Source organism: Bubalus bubalis, chromosome 20 (genome assembly GCF_019923935.1).
Source record: "Bubalus bubalis isolate 160015118507 breed Murrah chromosome 20, NDDB_SH_1, whole genome shotgun sequence".
NCBI lineage: Eukaryota > Metazoa > Chordata > Mammalia > Artiodactyla > Bovidae > Bubalus > Bubalus bubalis.
Window position 1 is genome coordinate 25301320 of NC_059176.1, and position 19101 is coordinate 25320420.

At 33.4% G+C, this 19101-nt stretch overlaps 1 protein-coding gene across 2 annotated transcripts in view; it reads left to right on the forward strand.

Annotated features, from left to right (window-relative positions):
- BAZ1A (bromodomain adjacent to zinc finger domain 1A) overlaps positions 1-19101 on the forward strand; it is an 86459-nt gene that overhangs the window by 43959 nt on the left and 23399 nt on the right. The window contains exons 5-15 of one of the 2 annotated variants that reach the window (XM_025271525.3): positions 1145-1232; positions 4265-4399; positions 5054-5153; positions 5908-6074; positions 8149-8244; positions 8943-9081; positions 10369-10515; positions 14617-14712; positions 14832-15056; positions 16205-16370; positions 16733-16846. In XM_025271525.3, the coding sequence (XP_025127310.1) occupies positions 1145-1232; positions 4265-4399; positions 5054-5153; positions 5908-6074; positions 8149-8244; positions 8943-9081; positions 10369-10515; positions 14617-14712; positions 14832-15056; positions 16205-16370; positions 16733-16846 (1473 nt within the window). The remainder of the gene's footprint in view (positions 1-1144; positions 1233-4264; positions 4400-5053; positions 5154-5907; positions 6075-8148; positions 8245-8942; positions 9082-10368; positions 10516-14616; positions 14713-14831; positions 15057-16204; positions 16371-16732; positions 16847-19101) is intronic. The other variant, XM_025271524.3, reaches the window with a different exon arrangement.

Genomic DNA, 19101 nt, shown 5'->3' on the forward strand with positions numbered 1-19101 from the left:
ATGATAGAGTAGCTCTGACAAGGAGGACTTCCTTCAGTAATAGAAAGGTTATATGTGTACTATCTAGTATGGTGGAAGTGTGGCTAGTAATAGTGCAGAACTGAAGCTTTTCTTTTTATTTTATTTATTTAAAAAAACATACGGCTAATAGGTGCCATGTAGAACAATACATTTCTTGAGGACTAGTATATTTAGTTAACAGTCAAAAGAAAATTACTCTCAGCTAGTGTATGGTGCTGGGCTCCTTTTTCAGACCTTTTTTTTCATGTAGTCCTTCCTATAGTTTAGGAAAAAATACATATTTTGGGGAGGGCCACTACTTAAGAACTCCTATATTGTTTGTTTACTCATAGAAACTTAACTTAGCTTTTTCTTAAAAGGAATACGTTAAATTCAATTGAAATATTTGCTTTCCTTCCAGAACCTTTCTAGAAATACTTGTATGTTTATTTTTTTGTCTCCTGTGTGTGGTGATGGTACTGTTGTGGTTGCTGTTTTTTAATTGGGGCCTAAGGAAAATGAAAAATAGTGTATTTTTAAAGCTTTAATCATTCTAACTCTTTAATTTTAATCTCATGAATTTGCTGGCTGCCATATGAAGTTTAAATACAAAATATTTTACAATTTGATAAAACCCATGTTCACGTCTGTTCACAATATCCATTTGAATGTTGATTTATGTAGCACTATGTGATACATGGTAGTCTGTGAATTTTGATTATGTTAAGAATTTTAATGGTAATACTTACAGGGATGATCATCTAATTTTATAAAATTTGGTTTACTCTGTGTAGTATATTTTCTTTGAGGTTTATTTGATTTCTAAGTGGTTCCTAAGCAACAAATGCATATACTGTTTTTGTAATAGACTTTTATGGTAGATCCATTCAAGTAGATCTTATAACATTCTACATAAATACTTCTTTACATATAAATATATATATATTCTCTCCATCTTTTTTGTTTAATGAAGTAGTAACGTAAATACTTGTGAATAAGTTTCTTGTAACTTATAAATACTATTGTAAAATGAAATGTTCTTTTCCTAGGTTTGAAACTGAATTATGGATCTAAAGAGATTATGGAGCTCAGATTGAATTCTTGGATATTAACACTTTCTTTTTTCTCCTGCTTTTTCTTATAGCCGGAGAAAACACCTATTTTCTCGTGATAAACTAAAGCTTTTTCTGAAGCAACACTGTGAACCACAAGATGGAGTCATTAAAATTAAGGTAGTTAGAACGTTGATATTATTTGTTGAAAAGAAGGAAGAAAGATAAAAACGAGTAGTGTTATAAGGTTGTAACATTGCAGAAATGTTACTCCCAAGTTGCTTGAAAATAGTTCTCTTTACCTGGAGCCAGTTTTTAGTAATTTTCTTTGTATTCTTTGGATTAAATACTGTTTTTATGCAATTGCTAGAAATGCTAGAGGCCTCAGTTACTTCTACCGTTCTCTTTATATAAAAAGGTCAACCACGATAGATGAGAGTAAATGGAAGACTATGGGGGAAACTCCCTGGCAGTACAGTGGTTAGAACTCTGCATTTCCACTACAGGGAGCTCAGGTTCGATCCCTGGTCAGGGAACTAAGATCCCACAAGCTGCACGGCCAAAAAAAAAAAGGTGAATGGATAGGGCAACTAGAGTTTTCTAATAGTGTAATGCTGGCTCAGAAAAACAGATTCAAAGAACAATGCTAAAATAGATCCTACTAGGTAAGAAGATAATACATATAATAAAAAGAATCTCGGAGACCAATACTAAGCAGATAGATTATATTTCATTAATAACTGTTTAGAGGGAAAAAAATCAAGTTTAGGAACCTCATATTGTACACTCCAGTAAAAAGTTAAATGATAAAACTAATTTTTTAAAATGAGAAATACTTATATTGGGAGAGAGACATTAAGTAAAACAATAGAATGGATTAGAGAATTGTATGCGTGTATCAAAAGTCAGCTACTGTATACCTAAGATTTGTGTATTTCATCATATGTATATATTACATCAAAAGAAAAGATATGAAGGAAAAGGGTATTTGGTTTATGTGAAGAGTAGTATTTCACATCTCTAGAGACAAAGATAAATAGAACTGGGACACTTGGTTAACTACTTGGAAAATAGTTGGGTCTACTTGGAAAATAGTTGGCTCTATATGGAAAAATGTTGGGTCTAACTCAAAAAATAAAAAGGACATAAAATAAATCTTAATGTTATTTATGCTAAAGTACTTAGGTGGAGCAATATAAAAGAAATACCAAAGATGAGATTGATTTGACAATATGAACTTATGTAGGATTAAAAGTGTTATAAACAGATTTGAAGGGCAAGTGCTAGAGGAAAGATACTTCCAGTGAATACATTGAGGAGCTCAAATCAATTATAAAATATGAGCACTCCATTAGAAAAATAGACATGATCAAAATTTACAGTGGATGAAGTATAAAACTTGAAAACATGTAAGGTAAAATCATCTGAAAGAATTTTTAAAGTATTTGTCTTGATAAGAGAACATGATTTAAGCATTCTTCTGTCTATAGTATTGAACAGGTAGTCATGTAAAATGATGCTTAAAAAAGTTGATGATTTAGACACTTGTGATAAATGGCTAGAACAGTACCTGACATTTGATAGACAGTCAATGAATAAAGCTGCTTATGTGTATCATAAATAGCCAGTTGGCCAGTTCACCTAATTTTATAAGATTTCTTCCACATCAGTGAACAAAAATAGCCCAAATAAGGAAAAAATGGTGACAGACATAAGTTTTCACCCAGGAAAATAAAGTCAATAAGTTTGAAAAGTTCAACTTTAATAAATACATAAAAATTATGGTTATAGTGAATATTTTTCTCATATGAGTATAATGAAAGATAGTTAGTGGCTGTTCTAGTATACTTGTACACACACACACCCCCCCCCCCCTTAAAACAACCAAGTTTGATACCCAGTATGGTGAATGTAGACTGTTGTTAGGAATACCTGCAAGAACACAAAGATGTGGGATTTTTTTTTATTGTATGTATTGTGTGTGTGAATAAGGATACCTTGGCAGTTAATATATTAAAGCCTATTTGATCCTTTTTGGGTATGTGTTTCAGAAGAAGCCATCCACTCATACTTAAAGTACTGTTCTCTATGAAGTGAAAGTTGCTGAGTCATATCTGACTCTTTGCAACCACATGGACTATACAGTCCATGGAATTCTCCAGGCCAGAATATTGGAGTGGGTAGCCATTCCCTTCTCCGGGGGATCTTCCCAACCTAGGGATGGAACCCAGTCTCCCACACTGCATGTGGAATATCACAGGTTATTTAAGTGAGACAGTAGACAGCCATCTTAATGGAATTTAATGTGAAATCTTAATGAATTATTCATTTACTGTGTTAGGTATTAAAAGCCATGTTCTACCAAAAGTAAAAATATTATTATAGTAAATTGAATTCCCAGTAGAAGCAATCCTATTTTATTAATAACTTAAAATTTTATATCATCACATTTTCTGTATTTCTGTAAATAGCATTTTTTTTGGAGAGGAAGAAAGAAGATAATCTTTGCTGTTAGACCAAAACTTATCTTCAGAATTGCTAATCGAAAATAAGAAGTTTAGAGTTGGACATGGATGAAAGTAGAAGGAAAGAAACTCTTGATTTTAGCAGATATCCAGGAACCACACAACTTACAGTAAAAATGAGGTTGACTTCTATGAACTTAAATTTTGAGTTGAAACTTTATAGAAATTTATCAATATTTCTGCTTTTATCCAGACCAGCTTTAAAATTTGATACATAAAGTATTTAAGTTATCATTTCAAACTGGAGGGGGAAGTCTAAATGTTCAGCAGTTAGGCTAAGAAAAATTTATTGATTTAATATAGTGGATTTTTTAATATTTAATATATGGATTATTTATTTACTAGAAAGCCTCATACAAAATTAGTCAAAAGCAAACAAAAAAGATTATTGTATAAGTGAAATTTTGAGATAGTTTTAGAATTCAGGAAACTGTTGAAGCATTCTTGAATATTTTATGGTGAAGGAATCCTTTGAATTGTGGATTTCTTCCTGGTAAAGCTGATTAATTATGTAATTTTTAAAAGCATCAAGAAATGTATGTTACTACACAATACACATAAAATTCTAATGCTTTTGACCTGGTTTTTAACAGTAATCATATGACATGTTAAAGCTTATCTATATATAATTTACTAATGTGTTATTATTGTACCCTGTGTTGTTGTCTTTTTTTTTTTTTAATGAAGGCATCATCTCTTTCAACATATAAAATAGCAGAACAAGATTTTTCTTACTTCTTCCCTGATGATCCACCCACATTTATCTTCAGTCCAGCTAACAGAAGAAGAGGGAGACCTCCCAAACGAATATCTGTTAGTCAGGTAAATAGAGAATAGATAAAAAGTACACAGTAGTTCTTAATAAAACTAACCAAAATTAAGAGTAGGGTTTGGCTCACTTCACCCCTAGACCCTGTAGGAAGGAACACTCCTACACAAGAACAGGGTGTACTGTATTTTGACAACTGCTTAGCAGTGAGGCTTGTAGAAGTTTCAGGTGTGAGTTAGACATGAGTCTCATGCCACAGGGGTTTCATACTGAAATGTAAGCAGTTACTAAAATGTAAAGCAGGATGGACTACAAAAATGTCTCTGACGTGTGTTTACTCTGCCTCTTTCTTACTTGATGTCTACACCAGCTAGTTTAAGTACCCTGGAATATTTTTGTTTGTTTTTCTAATGCATATTTTTAAGGCTCCCCTTATGTATTACCAGTTGTTTTTTCTGGGAGGTTTTTGTACTAATTTGTAGAACTACAGAATTAACTTATATTCTTTATGTTACTATGATTAGAGTTATTAAAATTTCAATTATATTTTAGAATAAAACCTTAGTATAAAGAAAGTATAATTGATGAGGGCTTTACATTTTTTTGTTTTTTAAGTGTAAGGAAAAAGTAGACCAGTTTGTAAAAGTTGTGGTTACAACTTTACTTTCTTGGTTTTTACGTGTGTGTTTTGTTTTTATTTTTTTTAGGAGGACAGCATTGCCAGTAAACAGACTATTGCAAGCTATAGGAACAAAACTACTAAAGAAAGAGACAAACTTTTAAAACAAGAAGAAATGAAATCACTGGGTGAGTTTTAATGTAAAGAATATACCAAAGATTTTGGCAAACAGAAGAGGCTTAATAAATGTCTCCAGTTCCTTCACCTTCATTTGTTGTCAGCCCTCTTAATACCTTTTTTTGTCTCCAAAAACTGTTTAGTTACAGGAAAGTGTATTTCTCTGTGCCTAGGTAGGGGATGTTTCTAAAATGGCTTATTTCTGGTTTTGTCGTTCTTAAGATTAGTTTTTTCCCTCAGATAACTATTAATTTCTTTGATAAATGAGACCTCTGTTTATCTCTTAAAACAACATTTCAAGGTATAACATATCCTCTGTTAAACTGACCTAATGCTAGATTAAGCACAAGTTGGCAGTTCTAGCCATTTTTGTTTGATTCCTACAGCCTTATAAAACATTGTTTCCCAAATGTGACTATATACATGAATCACTTGGGAATCTTACTAAAATGAAGATTCTAAATTAGTAGGCCTGGGTGGGAGAAAAGATTCTGCATTTCCAACAAGGTGGTACCTTGCTGCTGGTCTTAGGGACACACTTTGAGTAGCAAGGCTTTCAAAGGCAGGTTTGTGTTTGTCCTATGGCAGTAGTTTGTCTTCAACAGAGAGGACTTGCTCTTCCCATTTTAATCACCAGCTGACTCCCTCTGTGAGTGTCTCTTGATCTCATTTAAACCTTAAAATATTTCTGAGGTTCTTTTGTTACATTTAAAAAGTGTGTTATTTTCTGTCTGTGTACAATTCTAAGTCTGATCTTCTCCACAGCTTTTGAAAAGGCTAAATTAAAAAGAGAAAAAGCAGATGCCCTAGAGGCAAAGAAAAAAGAAAAGGAGGATAAAGAAAAAAAGAAGGAAGAATTGAAGAAAATTGTTGAAAAAGAGAGACTGAAGAAGAAAGAAGAAAAAGAGAGGCTTAAAATAGAAAGAGAAAAGGTATATCCAAGTATATTAGTTATACTCTCCACAAATAGTAAATAGTATTCAACACTTTATATATTTAAGTTCATGGTTAATTTAAAAATACTTTTATCACTTTCATTTACATTTATAGTTGTGCGTAGAGCACTGATAAATGGTATTGGGATATCTCCATTTTCCTTGGCAAATTTAATGAATGATTTAAGGTTCAATATATATGAGTGACTTTACACCTCAGAGCCTCTTCCGAAGTACAATTCTAACGTTGCTTTTCTTCATTGTTTAGACTTCCATATTTAGGGAAATAAAACTTTCAGAAGTAAACTACATTGTTAGAAAAATACAATAAAATGTATGAGCAATAAGAATTAGTGTAGTGTTCTTATTTTCCTTGAAGAATAAAGTATCTTTGTTTCAGCAAATCTTTTATTATCATCTTCAGTGGTAGATATTTCTTAGAGAATTCTATAGCTGGTTTCTTCTGAAGTCCATCATTGTCATTGGTTTTCTGGATATTCACAAGTACCCTTGGAGAAGGACATGGCAACCCACTCCAGTATTCTTACCTGGAGAATCCCATGGACAGAGGAGCCTAGTGGTCTACACCCCATAGGTTGCAAGAGTGGGACACGACTTAGTGACTAAACCACCACAAGTACCCTAGGTGATCATGTTATATATTATGTTCATTTACATTGCATGTGTTTCTTGAATTATTTCAGATAGGCCCTTGCATGGAAGTAGGGAGTGTCTGATATGTGTTTACTCCAGAAAGTGTAGAATACAAGGAAAAAAAAAAAAAAACCACTCGTAATCTAAATGGTAATATTTAGAGATAGCATTATTGCTTTGATTAATTTATTTCTAACTTTATTGTGGTGCTTAAAGAATAAGATCCAGCATTTATAATTTTGTATATATATATTTTAACATTATTATAAACATTCTGTCCTGCTACTAAATAAACTAAGTAATGTGAAATTTTTAGTGACTGCATGTAGCATTTAATCAAATAGATACAGGTAAGCACTTTATAAATTTTTGCTCATGAACAAGGATACTTTGTTCAGATTTATGAACAAAAGTCTTTCCTGTTTTTGGATTGTGTCTCTGGATTAATTTGTAGAAGTGAAATACTAGGTCAATGGGTAAGAACATGTTAAAAACTTTCTGTACCTGGTGAACATAGGTATTTGTTTGTCAAATGTGTTGTACTTATGTATACTCTTATCAATAGTGAATGAAAATACCCATCTTATTACACCCTACAAGAATTATTTGGGTGGAGGGAGGGCTTATTTCAGCAGGCCACTCAAAGCACAGTTAAGTTCTGTAACTATCTAGGTGTTTTCTGTTAAACTTGAGAAATGTACATCTGTTTACTTTCAGTGTTAATAAATTTCAAAGAAGGAATATTAACATGCATTAAACATATATATTATTACATAGTTAACATATTTATTGGAAATAATTATAACAAAATATTTTGTTTACATTCTGCTTTATCAGAGACTTTTTAGCGTCAGTATTTATCCTGCAGTTTCAAATACCAGAACCAAGAAGAAAAGTTGTCAAAAGACCAACTGAGCAAAAAGTTCACCAGTTGTACTCTAATATTGCTTTTACTTACTGTCCCCTGTGTGTGTCTCTAGGCAGTTAATTAGGTTTAAATGAATCTTGAAAACTAATGTATTACAAATATAAGGGGGGGGTAGTTATGTTAGGTACTCTAATAATTTCTTATCTCTTCACTTGAGATCTAATTGATTTAAAGTGGAGAAAGCACTGCTATAGACAAGGTCAGATTGAATTAATATTTATCCAGGAGTTGCTATGTGTCAAACATATTTCATCTTTGTAGCAGTTCTATCAGACAGGCATTGTTTTGATCAGTGGTTTTAACCCTTTTATGTACAGCAGAATCCCCAAAAGAGCTTATTAAAACATCAGTTGCTGGGTCCCAACCCTAGAGTTCCTAGTTCAAGAGATCTAGGTAGGGCGCAAGTATTTGTTTCCTGCTAGTTCCAAGGTGATGCCAATGCTGCCTTATAAATATCTTATAAGAATTTTTATTGACCTTTCATTTTAGGAAAGAGAGAAGTTGCGTGAAGAAAAGAAAAAGTATATGGAATACTTAAAACAGTGGAGTAAACCCAGAGAAGATATGGAATGTGATGACCTTAAGGTATAAGCACGTTATGTGATGTTTCACACACCTGTGTGACAGAGGAGATAGCCAATTAGGCAAATATGTATATTTAGAGTTCCAGGATAGCATTGTTAGTATTTTATAACAAGCTTTGATAATGATTCTTATCCTGTGGAAATAGTTGGTCATCTGTGCTATCCTTGGTAGTCCAGTAACCACTGGAGCCAGGCAAACATTTAATGTGGTTACTAGACAAAGATTCTGCCTGTCTGAAGAAATAACCAAAGTATCTATACCAAACTCATTCATCTCATTTTATATGGAACCATTTCTAAGACAATAGATGGTAGATTAATTTTGTTCCATATCCTAAGGAAAATACCACATTAGAGATCATACTGATATGGCTAATGCCTTGGCCTCAGAATCTAGGTTAGGAGTCGCTCGTAACTAGGAAATGTAGTCAGAAGTACAGCTTAACCTAAATTATGCTGTTAGTTGAATGAAAGAAAAAATGATTTAGTAAGTGATCTAGAGACTGTGATTTAGTGTAAGGTATAAGGTTGAATTAAAGCCACAGCATCTATAATTTTTAAAGTTCTAAAAGTGATTATAATGAATATCCAGGGTTGAGAAATGTGAAATAGTTCTTAGGTAAAGAATATATCATATCTGTCTTTGTACAATTTCCTGTACTTGGTTCAAATAGTTATATAAATTGTTTAATCTTGCAGGAACTTCCAGAACCAACTCCAGTGAAAACTAGACTACCTCCTGAAATCTTTGGTGATGCTCTGATGGTTTTGGAGTTCCTTAATGCATTTGGGGAGCTTTTTGATCTTCAAGATGAGTTTCCTGAGGGAGTGACCCTAGGCAAGTGCTATTGCTATGTGATAGTTCACCCTAAAATTAGTGGTTTAAAAGAACAAGTTATTCTCTCTCAAAGTTCTGTGGAGTCACTGGACCCAGCTATCCAGTCCTCTCTTGGGGTCCTTCATGTGATTACAGTCACAGTGGCTGGGACTGGAGTCACCTGAAGGCTCACCTGGCTCAGTGTTCAAGGTGGCTTCTTCACACACATGCCTGGTACCTCGGTGTTCCTCCACATGGTGTTCTGCTTCGTCAGAGTAGCCTGCACTTCCTATGTGGCAGCGAGTGTTCCAAGGGGCTGGAAACAGAAGCTATCACTTTTCTTAAAGGCCAGGCCTAGAACTGCCAAACCTTGCTTCTGCTGTATTCCATTAGTTAGGCCTGCTGGGATTCAAGGGGGTGAAGGAATAGACCTCATTTCTTGAGGGTGGCATGGTATGTAAGTGCAGGGAAGGGAGGGATTGACAGCCATATTTGAAGACAAGTTACTGCCTAACTTTAACTTGGGATTGCTTCTCCTCTGCACTTACATACTGTTACTTTGTATGTACATCATTCATAAGAACTAAATTAGTATGAGAAGGGCTTTAGATCCCATTTTAGATTTTTAGCTAACCAATAGAAAATAATCTTCTTTAGATCCAAATAAAAATTCTAAAAGAATTTTAATGCCACTCTTATTTTACCGACTGTATTCTTCAGGAGGGCTTTCACAGTCCCTTAGTTTTTCTTGATGAGCTAGGTGAGGCATGACTCGCTGTGCCTTACAGATCAAGAAGGTCTAAACAGCGCTGGTTGAGGTAAGACGTTTAGGGTAGGTGAATTAGATGAGAAACATTTATGACCTGAACTCAATATTAGGATTACAGCTAATGCTGATGATTGCCTCTTATGTGTACTATTTGGTAAACAGTCATGTCCCACATAGCTCTTGAGAACACTGGGACAACAATAACATCTTTGGTGTCATTATTCAAATTAGAGTAAGATTATAATTTTTAATATATGACTAATTTGCATCTCAGGCTTAAATTTAGGTGAAATATTGTATCAACTGAGGCTAATTTGGCTTTCTTTGAATGCAGTGATTTTTGGCTTATGATTTTGTTGTAATTACTAAAAATTACTTTGTGATTTTGCCTTAAATAATTATACTTGGCTTTACCTGATGGGCACTTAAGAAAATAGTTACACAGGCTATTGTTGATTAAAATGTTTATTGTTCCAATGGAGTTGTTTTTCCAGTATGTGACCAGAACTTTAAATTCATTTTAAACATTTTATTCACAGAAGTGTTAGAGGAAGCTCTTGTAGGAAATGACAGTGAAGGCCCACTATGTGAATTGCTTTTTTTCTTCCTGACTGCCATCTTCCAGGCGATAGCTGAAGAAGAAGAGGAAGTAGCCAAAGAGCAAATAACTGATGCTGACACCAAAGGTCAGAATTCAATATTATTGCTGGCTGATAGTAGCTTTGTAGTGAAATAAACTTGTGATTAAATTTTAAATTAACTTGGCTTTTACAGTTATAAAACATGGTTGTTCAAGTTACTTGATTTTTGAGTCATATACTAGCAACATATTATCAGTTGTTTTACTGAAGCTTTGTTTTAATATATCCTGTTTCTGATGACCTTAAAAATGCTGCAGCCCCCACCCTGCCAACCTATCTTGTTTTTTATTCCTCTAGATTTCTCCTGTGATTTAGGAACCTTACAAATTTCATTGACCAGTATCTGTAATTCCAAGAAATTTACTGAATAGCACTGAGTTTTTGTCCCCATCCAAGAAAATACTTCAATTGTTGTTATTAAAACTTTAGGTTAAAAGTATTATTACTGATTTCATTTCATATCTGATAATTTTTAGATCAGAGTTAAGGAACATTTAATTTTTAAATTTTGCTAGTTTGAACTACAAATTTTGCTCTTTAATTTCTGTACAGTTAAGTATCTAGAGTCTGTATGGTACATATTAATGTAGGAATAATTCTTGGGGAAATCTTTTTTATTTTTAATACACAGTAGAGTGTTCACTGTTTTATTTAGGATTTACCTCAATCCGAGGAATTGTTAAGCATTTATATTAACAGGTTGATTTGACTTCCTGAATAATATTCTCTGTGAATTTTGCCACCTATGAGATCGGACCATTAAATAAACTTTAGTGTATTATGTAGAAATACACGATAAGAAATAGTTTGGAGCCATCTTGATAGCATAATCTTAGTAGGAAAAAAAATGGGACGTTCCTCCATTCAGGTAGCGTGGTTGGCCTTAGATAATTTGAGCTAATTTCCTTTATGCCTGGTCGATGGAGCAACAGGAGAGTCATGAGGATGTAGTCAGTTCAGTTGTCTTTTGATTTTGCAGTCAAAGTTCAAGCAAAATATATTCTCTTGCTTGAGTGCTAATCACTCTAGCTCCCTTATCAAGGCCATTTTAGCAATGTGGTCTTCATTGTCATCTTAGATGATTTAGTCAGTTTCATAAAAGCGAAGGGAGAGGGGTATATCCATTTATAAAACATCCAAAGATTTTCTAATGACAAGTACCACAACTAAAGATGGATGATCTAAGATAGACTGTGTAAAATATATTCATTCTTTCAGGCTTTAGGTTATCTTAATGACTGATAACATCACAAGGTTATTGACCAAATTCTGACCTTAATACAAGACATAAAGCTTTCTTTAATTCAGGATTTGAATTAGGTGAATTTTGTAGTTTTGGAAGCCTTAATGACAAAAAGTGGGGTCAAAAGGAAGTTATATTGGAAAAGCAGCTAATGTAAGGGAAAAACTGTTGATGTTTGTATTGCCATTTTATTTTCTATTCATGATTTGTCGTTCCTGTAATTTTTATAGCTCTACTTCTATACCAACTGTCTATAAAGTCTACCTCGGAATAAGTATTGACCATTAATAATGCTTTGTTTGAAACTATTTAAATGTTATGGAGGGAGAAAAAATTACTTCAAAAATTTCACCCTTCTCTCATTTGCCTATTACCACATTTTAAATGGTGACTTCAGTTTCATTAAGGGCCCCAGACTGTTCCCCCAGGTATTTTTCATGTATTCTCCCATCTCAGTAACAAAAAGGGTTTTCCGTAGTCTTCCTGAAAGCACCTGAATAATCACATGGGGTTGAATATTATTTACTTCTTCATAGCTGGCCTTACGTAAGGTGTTATTGGGCAGACAATAAAAGCATGTATTTACCTCAGTGATAAAACATGAGGTTCAGTGAGGTCATTTACTGAAGATCACATAGAGAGTAAGTGATCGCGTAACTAGAAAGACACCATATATGTGTTGTTTTATCCTCACACCACCATTATAAGGAAGGTGTAATTATTTTTGCCTTTATATGTAAAAGAAGCTTAGTCTTGAGTTTAATTAACTTGCCTAAAGACACGTGGCTAATAAGAAGTGATGGATACAAACTCAGGCACTCTGGACTGGAGCCTCGTAATGATTACATTTTATTACCTTATAATATGGCAAAGAAGTAATTATCTGTCAAGAACATGTAATTTTTTGGCCTTCTTATTTTTATATTGAATCTTGGAAATTTTGACCAGCAATTTTTTAACTTACATTATAAATATCAGTTCCTCTCTTTAGTCTTACATCATGAACTTAAATGCCTTTCACAAGTATAGATACAAAAGCATTCTCCTGATATATAATAGTTATGTGTATTGCTGAGATGTTATTGTTTAGTGTTGAAATTATGTGTACCTGATTCTAGATTACGATGATGATAAATGTATCTGTTTCAGGTGGTCATCCCCCACACAGTTTAGCTGTATTCTCTTGGTATGATGTATCCAAGTGACTGTCTCAGCAAATAAATCCTAGAATGATATTTACAGTTTCTTGAAAGAGTAGTTTGGCAGATAGTTGAGTTGAAGAGTATGTATTTTAGCATGCTAAACACAACTAAAAGTAAATCGTCATTTTGTTGGTTGTCCATTTCCTGAGGCCTTTACAGCCTTTGTCCCGGGAAATTACAGCTTACTATAGATAAAATAAGTTGAATTGCTGCAAAGGAAGAGAGCCAGTACACTTATACAGCTTTTTAACTAGGACTTGTTAATTTTAGAGTGCCTATATTAATTTTAAGTTTGTTTGGCTTTGTATGTAAAATGAAAATTGAAAAAAGTTTTACATCTAGTATTTCCCTGGTGAGGAACATTATAATGTCTGTCATTTCAACTAAATTCATGGCCTTGTAGGAATAACTTATGTATATATGTAACATTTAGTTAGGTAACTTCTCCTGTGTGGTACTGTTTATGCTTCAAATGCCGTGGAATTGTCAGTAACTGTAATCAGACATAATCCCAAAGGGCCTTTTTCCTTTAGTAAAGGACAGCAGTTCTTTTCTCTAAGGTTCATTTTTTCAGCTTGTGAACTTTGAGGAGGGAAAGGAGAAAGTGAAGGAACCTCAGAACCAGGTTAGCTCAGTGATTTCCCAGCTCTAATCCATGGAGGCCTACAAATTGTACAGGGATTCCTCCCTGCTAGTGTAGGAGAGTTGAAAAGATGAATGGGCAGGATTATCATCTCCATTCACTTTATATGGTGCTTCCAAGAAATACTTGAGGAATTTGAAAACTGCTGATCTTGACTTAGCGCTATAAAAAGAATGAAGCCAATTAAGTGCCTGATCTAGAGGCTACCTAAGTAGGAACTAGGGATGGACAGAGCTAAGAGTAGAATTTACATTATCTGAGACTTAGTCTGAAGCTGTGTCTACTGTGGTAGAGCAGAAGGGCTTTTTATCAGCTTAAAAGTTTTTTCATTGGTGACATTTTATTATCTATGTAAGGAATAATTGTATATCCTAATGGTTTAAATATATTTGTGTCAGTAGACTTGCTCTTTGGTCCTATTTGTAGCTTAAGCACTGTTTTCAAAACTGAAGCAATTTACTTAGAAAATACAGGGATATCTTCCTATTGTTTCATGGATCAGAGAGTTTGCAAAATAAAAACAGGCAATTTAAATGAAGAGATAAACCTGTGGTTAAGTGACAGTAGTATTGTCTTTAAGTTCTTTTAGCTCTTTTCCTGTGTTGGTTTTTGATGATTAATTACAACTTATACTTTGTTATGATTCAGTATTTGTAATTGAATATTTATTAAAGATTTGGATATCTTCAAATAGATTCTGATTTTCAAAGTAGAGTTTTTTTAAAGTTATATTGAGCAAGGAAATTTGTCTTTCATTTTAAAGTGTATTTTACCATATTTTTGGAATGTGTATGTGTATCTTGTTGGTAACTTGGAAATTGTCTTCTCTATGTTAAGTAAGGGGAAAATTAGTGTGTAGTACATATCTTAGGATTTAATAGTTTTAGTTGGAGCCTAGGCAGAATGTGAATGATGTGATGCTTGTGGTACCTAGTGTCAGTTTTGAGGTTCCTGAATGTTAAGCTGTTTGCTGTTTCTTTCATCATTTTAAAAAGGGCATTATTCCCAAATATTCAAGCTTTGATTTGCACTAGAATAAAGTATTTATTTCCTTAAAGATCTAACAGAGGCTTTGGATGAAGATACAGACCCCACAAAATCTGCACTGTCTGCAGTTGCATCTTTGGCAGCTGCATGGCCGCAGTTGCATCAGGGTATGTGTGGGTTTTTTTTTTTTTTTTATTGCCTTTTTATTTTTATAAAGGTATATTTTACATTACTGAGGATTTATTGTTTACATTCTAAATGACTGTTTCGTTTTTAACGACTATAGGCTGCAGTTTGAAAAGCTTGGATCTCGATAGCTGCACTCTTTCTGAAATCCTCAGACTACACATCTTAGCTTCGGGTGCTGATGTAACATCAGCAAATGCGAAGTACAGGTATCAGAAACGAGGAGGGTTTGATGCTACAGATGATGCCTGCATGGAGCTTCGTTTGAGCAACCCCAGCCTGGTGAAGAAACTGTCAAGCACTTCAGTGTATGATTTGACACCAGGTAAACTTTGCAAGTTAGAATTTGTATAACCTTCCTACTTATGCCCAGAATACTCGGTAGCTGATGAGAAAATTTTAGATGACATTTAGTTTTAAAAGAGAAAGGAAGAAAGCAGTCTTTTTAAAAAAAATTGTCAGAATACAAATAGTGACCTAAATTAACTACAGTTGTTATTCATATTAACTTTTAATTATTTATGATTTTCTTGTCTTTTTTCTCTTGGATTTTCTATTACTTTAAAAATGTGTGGTTAGTTTACTACATCTAGCAAGTCTAGAAAGATAAGTGGGAATTAGCTAGCTTTAATTTTTATTTATTAATATATCAGAAATATAAGCTGTAGCTGCAGAATGCTAACATTCAGTTGAGTAAATGTTTCAGCAGTGAGGCACAATATGTAAAATTAAGAGTTTTTTTTACTTCCTTTTATAGATAAAAGTAAAAATTATATTCAATTGTATTGAATTTATTATGCTTATTTAAGGAAACATATAATAAGAAAACCTAATTCCTAAGAGTCATGTAGTTTAAAAAATTTTTATTGTGGTATAGTTGAGCTAACATTCATATAATTTTTAAAATTTATGGTAGTGTTTTTGTGCAGTCTTTTCTGAGTAGCAATTTGCCTATTGCCATTTGTGTGTGTGTGTGTGTGTGTGTGTGTGCATGTATGCGTGCTCAATCACTTAGTCATGTCTCTTTGCAACCCTGTAGACTGTAGCCTGCCAAGCTCCCTCTGTCCAAGGGATTCTCCAGTCAAGAATACTAGAGTGGGTTGCCATTTCTTACAGGGATCATCCCGTACCAAGGATCAAACCCACATCTTGGTCTCATGTGGTTATAACTTAGTTTTGATTTGAACTTCATATATAAGCTACATAAGCCTAAAATTAAAACTTAAAAATTAATTCTTTGCAATTAGAAAGTTTTTCATGTCTGTTTAACTAGTAGTTATTAGTATTTGAAATGTGTTGTATATCACATAACTGTTAATTGGATTCAAAGTTGCTTTTTTCCATAAATGCCACTAGCTTAGTTGATCTTAAGAGACTCTTCCCTAGTCTTTATTAAATATTTTCACATTGAGCCACAAATTAAATTTTTTCTTGTCATTGATAATCCAGGAGTTATTTACCAATTTTTGGCAGGAGAAAAGATGAAGATACTTCATGCTCTCTGTGGGAAACTACTGACCCTAGTTTCTACTAGGGATTTCATTGAAGATTATGTTGACATATTAAGACAAGCAAAACAGGAGTTCCGGGAGTTAAAAGCAGAACAACATCGAAAAGAGAGGGAAGAAGCAGCTGCTAGGTGAGAGATAATTATAGTCCGTTGTGCTAATGAAAGCTGTTTATTTCTTTGCCTCTAAAAACATGTTGGGGACTTTCTTGGCAGTCCAGTGGTTAAGACTCTACACTCCCAATGCAGGGGACATGGGTTCAATCCCTGGTCAGGGAACTAAAATCCCATACATGCTGTACAGCACAGCAAAAAAATATATATATAGAATAATAAAATAAAATTTATGAAAAAAATAAAACCATGTTGGGCTGTTATTAATAGATTACTTTGTAGTTTTGTGATAACATTTGGAGCATTTTCTGTAATTGGGTGGTTAAAGATAAAAAGTTAAAAGTATCATATAGACTATAATATTTTATTTTAACTTTCAGGATTCGTAAAAGGAAAGAAGAAAAACTTAAGGAGCAAGAACAAAAAATGAAGGAGAAACAAGAAAAACTAAAGGAAGATGAGCAAAGAAATTCAGTTGCAGATATATCTGTTGGGTATGGTTTGAATTACACTGCTTATCTGGATGACATAAAGAATAAAAATCAGCACCTTAAACTCTAAAATGCTTTCCAAATTTTTAGAAAACTAATTTTCTGTAGTTTTGTAATAGTGTCAGCAAGCCTATGAAATTTACATACAGAGAGTCCTCAGATATACATGTGTTGGTTTTTTTTTGTTTTGTTTTGTTTTTTAAAAAGCACTTTGAGGGAATCTAAAACTGCTAGCATTACTCATTCTAGCATTACTAATAGTATCTCTCCCTTCCACCACCATCATCACAGTTGTACTCTGTGTTTCACAGAGTTCCTTCAAGCTTTTTAAGGAAGAGATTGGAGCTTTTAAGGTGGAGGGAGACGATGTCAGCACCTTAAATAATTCAGTGACTGCCTAAAGTATTTTATTACATATTGACATATTAGGGATGAAGATTGGCTGTGAAGACAAGTGGGAACTTTCCCTATATTGTAGATGGCAAATCATATCAAAATTAGCAGAAATAATCATTCTAAAATAAAATCTGCAAAAGAAATTCTAAAAACCTCAGTATTCCAAATTTAGCATATTGACTTTTGATTATACTTACATATAAAAATACCTGTTACATTCATAGGTCACAAACTTGGAACAGTTGTATTTTATATGGCCATCAGTAATACTTTAAGGAATTTATTTGGATACCTTGAGAAAGTTAATAATAGATATGACACCTAAACTACAAGCAACCAAATAAAAAATAGACTTCACCAAAATTGAAAACTTTTGTGCTTCAAAGAACACTGTTGAGAAAGTTAAAAAAAACAACCCAGAGAAGAGAAAAAAAAATTTTATAAATCATATATCTAATGATGGTCTGACATCCAGAATGTATAAAGAACTCACACAACTCAATAGTAAAAAGACAACTCAGTTTTTAAAATGGGCAAAGGATTTTAGCAGGCATTTCTTCAAAGAAGATCTATATGAAGCGCATAAAAAGATGCTCAACATCGTTAGTCATTAGGGAAATGCATATCAAAACCACGATGAGATACACTTCACACTTACTAAGATGGCGGTATTTCAGTTGAGGGATGGTAACATATGTTGGTGAGAATAAAGAAATTAGAACTCTCATACATTGCTCACAGGGATGTGTAAAACAGTGTGGCTGCTTTGGATAAGTTTGACAGTTCATCAAACAGTCTAAACCATGTGTTACCATGTAGCCAGCAATTCCACTCCCAGGTATGTACCCAAGAAAATTAAGAGCATACATTCATCCAAAAATGTATACATGGAAGTTCATAGCAGCATTATTCTTCGTAACCAAAAAATAGTCCAACCCAAATGTTCATCAGCCCATCAGTTGATGGATAAACAAAACGATATACTGCTTCTGTGGTGTATCCTTATAGCAGAATGTTATTCAGAAATAAGAAGGAATGGAATTCTGATACATGCTACAACATGGGTGAACTTTGGAAACATGCTAGGTGAAAGAAGCTAATCACAGAAGACCGTGTGATTATTCCATTTATAGGAAAAGTCCAGAATAGGCAAGTCCAGAGCAGAAAGTAGAATCAGTGGTTACCAGGGGCAGTGGGGAAAAGGAATTGAAAATAGTATCCAGTTTTTCTTCTGAGATGATGAATTAGATTGAGGCAGTAATTGTACAGCCTTGTTAATAGTACTAAAAACCACTGAGTTGTACACTTGAAAATGGTGATTTATATGGTATGTGAACTCTGTCTCAAATTTTTTTTTACACCTTATAAACATTTTTCCAATTATGTCAGTTATACAGAAAATACTGTATTCATTTAAGGTATATAAAATAATGATTTGATAAATGTATATATTGTTAAATGATTACTATAATTTAGTTAATATTCATTGCCTCATATAGTTGCAATTACTTTTTCCTTGTGATATCTTCAGTTTTTTAAAAAAAGAAATTAGGCTTGTAATAGATCCCACCACTTCATATGTTTGTACTCATCTAACCTCACTCATTTATGTTATCCCTCTAGCTCCTGAATACATTGAGTTTGCAAAACTCTTTGAATGTAGAACATAAATGGTGAAATTCAAATTCCATGCAACTTTAGTTTTGATTTGGACAATACAGTGATAAAATATCCATATTGTTCCTACTTACTGTATCTGAATTTGTCTACTTCTCCCCACTACTGTTTGTCTACTTATCTCCTTTTATACTCTGAGCCGCCATTACCTCCCAGCCAGCTACCTGGACTAATTACAGTGGCCT